We start from the raw sequence: 8,645 nt of genomic DNA, 5'->3' as shown, positions 1-8,645 counted from the left end.
AAAAAATATAAATTGCTTAAAATTTTCACAACTGACACTGTGCATGTATAGAGCACTATGTATATTTCTAGTTTTAATGTCCCTGCAACATTTTTTGACTATTAAAGTTGGACCCCGAGTAACCCGCTGATTGTGTTTTTTATTTTGTGTTTGTTCTTAGTTTGTGGCCACTTTTGCCTTTTGTTTTTTTTTTACTGGATGAGTTTAAATACTTGGGATCAACAGTTCAGAATAATGGTGCGTATGAAAAAAAAAGGTGAAGAAGAGAGTGCAGGCAGGGTGGAGAAAAGTGTCAGGAGTGATTTGTGACAGACTGATACCAGTAAGAGTGAAAGGGAAGGTCTACAAGATGGTAGTGAGACCAGCTATGTTATATGGGTTGCAGACAGTAGCACTAATGAAAAGAAAGGAGTCAGAGCTGGAGGTGGCAGAGTTAACGATGTTAAGATTTGCATTGCATTTGACTTGCGTTTGACTAGAATGGACAGGATTAGAAATGAGCATGTTAGAGGGTCAGTTCAGGTTGAAATGTTTGGAGATAAAGCCAGAGGGGTGAGACTGTGTTGGTTTGGACATGTGCAGTGCAGTGATAGTGGGTACATTGGGAGAAGGATGCTAAAGATGGAGCTGCCAGGTATGAGGAAAACAGGAAGGCCTAAGATAAGGTTTATGGATGTGGAGATAGAGGACATGCAGATGGCTGGTGCGACAGAGAAAGATGCATAGGACAGAAATAAATGGAAACAGATAATCCACTGTGGTGACACCCAACGTGAGCAGCTGAAAGAAGAAGAACAACGAGGAAGCATGACAGAGAAAGCACTGCATCCAACCATGACAGAGAAAGCACTGCATCCAACCATGACAGAGAAAGCACTGCATCAGTACATGAGTATTGTATAAAAAATGTATTGTCCATTTTACAGAACCAAGGGATTGCATTTTTAGTTTTAAAAAAGTTGACTATGTCTAGGCACAGTGCTAGAACACAAAAGGCAGTAATTAGTTGGTAGCAAAGGGTGTGAGGGTGTCAGGACACCACATAAGCATTTGCAATTAAAAAGATGCTCCAATGTTGGGCAAGAATGGAGGTCAGGAGAGCAGATGTGCATTAACCTATCAGGTTGAGTAATTTTTGTATGGCTATGGGGAGTTCTGAGAGACACGTAGTTTGAAGTATGAACTGTGGCTGTTTTGGACAGCATACTTAATAGGTGCACTCCAGATATCTGCGATAGTGCAGTGCAGTAAGAGCGACAACCCTACATGGTCTCTAGGGCTCAATGATATTAAGTGAGAGGCTGACAGGGTAGGGGGTTCATGTGAGGAAGAGTAAAACAGAGCAGCTAGGAAAAGGACTATAGCAGAAGCTCGAGCTCCCAAAGGATATAGGGCGAGATATAGTTAGATGTTTTAAAAAACAAGTCATGCATTTGACTGGTGGCACACCATTCTTGTGTCAGAGATCGTGCTCCCTTATCTAGTTACCAATTTGGGGCAGTACAAAAAGCCACAGTAAGGCTGGGTTTTGACATTAGCAAGTTAACAGCTCATTTCTTCAGAACAGGAGCCACATCACATGTCCACTCAAAGGGGTATTAGAAATTGAGGTACTGTGCTTAGGTCAGATCGCAGGTGTACAGAAGATGTCAGATCAAAATGACTAATCAGCATTCTCTTCTGCAGCAGGTATCATAAAGCAGCTGAATAGGTGGATCTGGGGCATTCTTTCATGCACCATATGGTTAGAGAATTGTGTGACTCTGGGCAGAACTTGGGTTTCAAAGAGGAAGAAATCATTGGCTGGGAAGGACAGGAATGCAGTGCAGGCACTTGCTGGCAGCTTTAACAAATTATTCTGCATCATTACCAGAGTCATGTTTAATTGTATTACGTATAGGAGGGAATGATGTGACAAGCAGCCCATTACTGTACCTCAAAAAAACAGAATATGTCAATGGTCCAGGCAGATCAGACAGATTTGGCTGAACATTAAGCTTGTGTGGTCAGATATAATATCAAGACCAGTCCAGCAAGAAGCAAATAAAACCAGAGTGGTGAAAAGGGCTAGGAAGTTGAACAGATTAATTCGACAATAGGCAAGAGAACTAGGGATTGGATACTGCACCACACCAATTAATATCCGTTCACCAGAACTGTACAGAAGTGATGGAGTTCACTTGTCACATTCAAGAACAAAGTTATTTACAGGAAACCTTAGAGGAATCGCAAAGATGGCAGATGTGCTTGGGGGGGGGGGGTGAGATGGCATGGGATCCTGCAAGTGACAGATCCCCTTCAGCCATTGGTATCTGGCTGAATGGTGACAGGGGACTGCCACTGTTTGATTGTAGATCCATTTGATCTTTGGTGTTGATTGAGTATTTACAGGGACAGCAGTGTATGTTATGGCTTGGCTGATCTGAATTACTTCCAAGTTCTGCCCTCTGAACACATCTGAATATCCTTGGTTGGCACTGTTGGTCTGATTGTCACTGACTTCTGATCTGAGAGATCCAGCTATAATACACCCATCTTGTCTTTCTGTTCCCGTTTGAATAACGATTATTGGTCCTAGGCAGTCATTTCATTAATACCATAGCGTGCAACTGACTTTTCTGAAAAAAAGAAAAGTCAATCTGAACTGAAAGGGAGGCAAATTAAACGATCCCAAAGGTTCTCACCAAGTTGAATTGACATTACTTTCAGTAATTACCTTTTTAGAAAACTAGACTATTGCAATGAGACTTACACGATGTCGGGAAATAATATGAAGGCAGAGATAAAAAAGTGTTTAAGGAAGGGTGGGGTTGCAAAACAGAGAAAAGTCAAGGAGAGAAGACATTATGTTGCCATGGAAACCATAAACTTTACAGTTTGTAGCATAGTAATTTGCCTTACAATTTATGACCAATATTGACAAACTTTCAGGGCCACTGACTTTGCCCTTTTCCCCACTGTTGTTTGACTGTAGAGTTAGCATATACACGTGTGTTGGCTAGGAACACCCACTCCTTAAGGGTGCAGGGAAGTAAGATTTGTTTTAGGTTATCTGTATATAACTTTCAGTGAATCCACTTTAAAGATAATTTCAGCACGTTCTAAATCTATGATGAGCCAACGGAATTCCTCCCTTAACTTAAGGGCCTTAAGACACTCTGCTATAGCTACTGTTAAATTTTACACCATGCAATATACTTTTGCCCTAGGGAAAAAAATAGCAGAAAAGATAACCAGTACCTTAAATATTGAAAAAAACTTTTGATAAAAGCATCTACAAAACTGCACATATGCTTCAGTATCCCATTATAGGCTGTCAGCATACCAGCAGCTTCTCCCAGAGCCAGGGTACACAATACTGATGACATCCCAGGAGTATCATACACACTGCTGGGCAAATACGTTCCCCTGACATAATATCTTACATTCAACAGATATATGGCATGGGCTAAATAGAGTGGTTTGCATTTCAATCTGTATGATTTTATGGCCAATGTCTAGTGAAAATAGAGAAGAATACAACAAATCTCAACAATCAGACAGGGACACAAATATTAGCAATATTATATATATATATATATATATATATATATATATATATATATATATATATATATATACACACACACATATATACACATAATATACACATATATACACACACATACATATACACACACACACACACACAAACATGACACATTGACAGAATAAGATCCTATGAATTAATATAAGTAAAAGAAGTCCATGACTCTAATTATTGCCATTATGCATTGTGTGATTCACTACCTTTTTTCCAAAGGTCACCAGTATTAGGGGGAATTGGGATTAAGAAGATAGACCCGGACAGAGCTAAAATAGGAGTCAAATTCAAGGACATTTAGAGGTACGAGTCAGTGCCCAGTATCAGCAGCTACCAGATTTGTTTAACGAACCTACTAATGCACATTGGTATGTATGTAACTACAAGAGCAGAAGGTTTAAGAATCACATTTATTTCATCCATTGATCAGAATGACACGTGATGTCCCATGTATCGACAACAGTAGCTTGTTATACCACTGAATATTATGACAAATTTTGATTTTAATTTCCTATAAAAATTAATAGAGCGCACATTTATTTTATACATGATGTAACCGTTACTGATGTATGTCAATTTAATGAATATATGTAAAGGTGCAGCTAACAGCATGTCAGTGTGTACATGCTAGAAGTGTGGTAGGGCAGAGAGTTGAATATATTGTTTTAAATGCCTGTTGTCTACTACTTTCATTAAGATTTTTTGTTAATGTTGTAAAGGGACTTTAACTGGCATTTCTGTGTAGAATGTGCATTTTCAGAGTTGATGTTAAATTGGGGGAACATTTTTCACAATTACTTGAATTTTGGTATCCCATAATTCCACAGGAGTGGGCAGGGTTACATTATTATGCCTGCAAAGTTTATGGTAATTAATTAGTGTCTAGATTTTTGACCAGTTGTACCCAATTTTTACGGGCCTTCGCCCAGATTTTCGATGTCTCCAGGTTGAGAGGTGTGTGTGTGTAGCTTCTCAACAAATAGAGGACACATCTGGAAATAACCAGGAACAATTAGAGACCCTTTTGAAACACTAATAGTACTAGACAGTACTAAGACATTAACAGAATAAGAGAAAGTCATCTGTAAATGTAACGAATGCCATTCACCACCTTTTCTCCAAAACTTATCAATTTAATATAGATTAAGAGGGGCAGGGCTAAAATTTGAGTCAAAATCAGGGGCAGTTGAGAGGTATACTTGGGTGCACACAGGCTTAGTTAACTCCTGCACTGCACATTGTCCACTTAGAGATTTGCAAAACTCTATATGCAGTAAGGGGAAAACGGTATCCTTTCAGACAGACACTGAGGAATAAAACATGCAGAATATAATTATATGTAGTGCACTTTCAGAATGTGCACAAATTCTGTACTGCTGGCAGCTACAGTTTACATCGGAACAGAAAATAGTCTGCTGGTGGTTAGTAATTACAAACATAAAGGGAGTGAAGAGTTAATTCACTCACTTTAGCAACCAACAAATGAGAACAAGAGAAGGGATGGCTAAAGGCAAAATACTTGCTATCTGAAACATTTCACACACAGAGGGGCCCCTTTGCTTGTTGCATGACCGATTACTCGATGGGCTTCTTTTTTTTGGGGGGGGGGGGGCTGCACACTGGTTCTAGTTTAGGCAACTATGTTCCCTAAAGTACCAAACTCTGGGAGGTTTTTAAATATTGCTGTTACAAACTTTGAAAGTTGCTAGCGTAAAGGACTTTGAGTTATGCATTTTCTGAACGACGTGAAGTCTGAAACTCAGATGTATGGCATTATTTAGTCACTTCAATCTTATGTGATTTGCCAGGAAACCATACATTTTAAGTGGAGCACGGCAAAAATCTGGACATTCTGTGAACATCTGGACTCTTGAGAGTACGCCCCATAACCTGTACGTCAGCCCACTTTATTGTCTGATTACAGATAGGAGTGCGGTTTGGGCACAGTAAAACGCAAAAAATTTGAGTCTAAAAGAAATACTATCAGACCGAGGAATGTACGACAGATTTGCGTACGTCTTTTTTTTTAATTTGGAAAGAAAAGCTGCAACAAGTGCAAATATGTTTATCTGCAACCACTTTGCTAGGAGAAAAAAACAAATTCGAGCCAAGAAGTCCAAAACAGATAACCGATGTACTTATACGTCCTGCACTTACTAAAGTACTTACCTGCTTTGGGATATGTTGCAATTAACAGGTCATCGGGTTTAGCCTGGAACACTTTCACTCTGTCCCAATTTGCTGCAAAGTTTGACTGAATTTGAACCCCCTCGATGGGGACTAGCACTGGCCTAACAAAGTCGGGAGTAGAATTTTGCTCTGCCATTGTTCCAACGGAATAAAGAAAGTTTCTTACTGCTTACCGATACCTTTAGAGGCAGCATTTAAAATGAGATCTCCCCTCCCATTTATGCAGATAATTCAGCAAATCTGCTGAGATCTTGGGAGGCGGGAATTAAAAGCTAGAAGGCTGTGTACTTTGCTCCCCATCTAACTTGGCTACGCCAAACTGTGTCTGCTGTGCCCGATAACGAGCTGTAGATGTTGCAGTTATAAAACCCGCGCCTTAAAATGAGAGAACGCTTGGGGTAGTGAGACGTCTCAGTGTAGGTATACCGCTCAATTGTCCTTGATGTTTTACTCAAATTTTAGCTTCGTCCCTCTTAATCCCTTCTAAATATTGGGGAAAAGTTGAGAATAATCACCGTTATAGACTTAAGAAAATGTATACCACATTATTTTATTGTGTCACTATTAATATTACTAATATTTTAAGAGTGTCCCTTATTATTTGTTTTTTTTTCTCTGATTCTGATAGGACTGCTCCCCAATTGGTTTTGATGTCACAAACAGGTCAGTTACCCTGGTGAACTGTTTTAAAACAAGCGCACACATTTCCAGACCCAGATAACTTTCCCCAAAACGCGTTAAACTGGTCTTTATACCATTATTCCTCAACAGAAGACTATACAAGGCATTTGAAACACCCACTACCCTAGCACCTGGGAGAGCAGACAGGTCTCTTCACTTTGTCCTCTCTGCATGGGAGTATGCGAAACTACCTAAAATGGAAACGTGCTGTCATTTCCTCCCAAAAGCTTCTGTCAGTGAAATTTTGCAGGTAAAACTAACTAGAATTCAATCTGCCCTTTGCAACACCATTACAAATACACACACCACATTAGTGTCTTCCATATAGAGCTTTACACACAGTTTTCCTTGTGCACTTTTAAAAGGTGACTCGGTGCATCTCCCCATTTGGCATCCTTCAGCGATGTGTATAACAGAAGCCATGTACAGTGGTCAGACTCAAAAGTTTACCGCACCAGCCCTGTCATCTTATGGGAAGCACAACACTTCCTGATTTGTTTGTTTGTGTCTTTCGGCTTTTCCCGGTTAGGGGTCGCCACAGCAGAACTCCGGTCCGCTAATAATTGGTAGTTGATTTTTACATGTCGAGTTACCAGCCCCGACACACAACCTTCAACGAAGGTACGCCCATTCACGCATATCTCCACGCAGAAGACGCTGTAGCTGAGAATCGAACCGGACAGCGTCTTACTGTGAGGGAAGCACAACACTTCCTGATACTTGGCTAAAAATGTAGATGTTAAGTTGTCTATCTCGCCTTCATTCTTGCTGGATGGGTTCGGAGCCGAACCTCGGCTCCGACTCGGCCACTCTAAAAGCTCGAGAGCTAGTTCCACCGGCTCGAGGCTCCCCTATATCCCACAATGCTAGGCGGTAACTCCCCAGATCTCGTTTGCCGCTATAGCGATCGAGGTGCTCTTCCAACCGGCTCTTCAGGTTAGTTGCTTTAAAACAAAGTTTAACTAAGATAGACCCCCTTTAAGTTAGTTTTTCTGTATTAATTACTTAATTAGGTAGTTTCTTTACCATTCCCTTGCAAATTCTCCCCCTTTTTTTCCAAGAACTTTCAAGAGTTCTTCCCTTAGGCCTTTAGGCCCCGTCCCTCCCTTCCTAGTAGTTGGAGTGACTGTGTTTTCTGTAGGGAATTTTTTAGTTTAATTTAGTTTAATTTCACTTAGTGTAATGTGTGTGAGTGTGAGTGATTACACTACCTTCTTTAGAAATGTCTAAAGAATCGAAGGTCTCAGGCTTTAAGAAGTGTGACTCGTGCTGTCAGAAGATGTCTCTGACAGACGGTCAGACTTCTTGTGTATACTGCCTGGGACCTTTGCACCTGCAGGACTCATGTGCTGTTTGCCATGGTTTCAGCACTAGAGTCCTGCAGGAGCAAAAAAATAAGCTCATTTTAAAGGGCTTATTGAAGCCTGAGGGTCCCCCGACTCAATCTTTGGGGAAACCCTCCAAGCCTACCAGACCGTCGGCTCCTGTATCTGAGTCGTCTTCAGGGGCTTCGAAACCTGTTCGAACATCGGCTCCAGCTGGAGCCGATGATTCTCGAACACATGTTCCCACTGTTCCCTCGGCTCCGGCCGGAGCCGAGGTAGTCACTGCTGAGTCGGCTCCGATAAGGTTATCGGAACCGACTTCCAGAAAGAGGTCCAGGTCACCATCTATCGGCTCCGTTCATTCGGCTCCAGCATCTCCATTGTTGTCTGAACGGAGCCATAGATCTCACTCCTCTAGGTCGTCGAGACCGTCAGATCATGACCTTCAGAGGGTAGTGAGTCGACTTCTTAAGTCCGAGGCACTGGCCCAAATGCTTCAGATCCCGACTCAACAGTCGATGGCTAATCCTGTCACTCAGAATGTTCCTCCTCTGACTCTCTTGAGTTCGGAGCCGGGGCAGCTCGGACCCGAGACTGTAGGTGCATCGGAACCGATACCTTTGTCTTCGGTGCCGTCGTCTGCTCTGATGTCTTCTTTGGAAGAATCTCGGCACCGGACTTCCCTCGTCGGCTCCGAGGGGGCGAGTGGCATCGGACCCTTGTCCGACCCCGCTTTCCCTCTCGGTGCTTCGGCGCTGGTGAGTTCGGCTCCGACATCGACCTCAGAGCCATCACTGTCGGTGCCGGGGGAGGTTTTCAGCTTTTCAGAGCGGAGACCTCTGGCTCTGCCTGACAGGGGTGCCTTC

The 8,645-nt window shown here is 41.9% G+C and overlaps 1 protein-coding gene across 1 annotated transcript in view; it reads right to left on the bottom strand.

Annotated features, from left to right (window-relative positions):
• Positions 1–6,051, bottom strand: part of LOC122813776 (sulfotransferase family cytosolic 1B member 1-like) — a 400,061-nt gene extending 394,010 nt beyond the window's left edge. Inside the window, exon 1 of the mRNA XM_044086273.1 lies at positions 5,753–6,051. Coding sequence (XP_043942208.1) covers positions 5,753–5,909 — 157 coding nt within the window. The 5' untranslated portion in view covers positions 5,910–6,051. The remainder of the gene's footprint in view (positions 1–5,752) is intronic.
• Between the last annotated feature and the right edge of the window lie 2,594 nt (positions 6,052–8,645).

Source organism: Protopterus annectens, chromosome 10.part0 (assembly GCF_019279795.1).
Source record: "Protopterus annectens isolate FY-2018-M chromosome 10.part0, PAN1.0, whole genome shotgun sequence".
Taxonomy (NCBI): domain Eukaryota; kingdom Metazoa; phylum Chordata; order Ceratodontiformes; family Protopteridae; genus Protopterus; species Protopterus annectens.
Note: the sequence above shows the minus strand (reverse complement) of the source record. Positions and strands in the feature narration are given on the sequence as shown.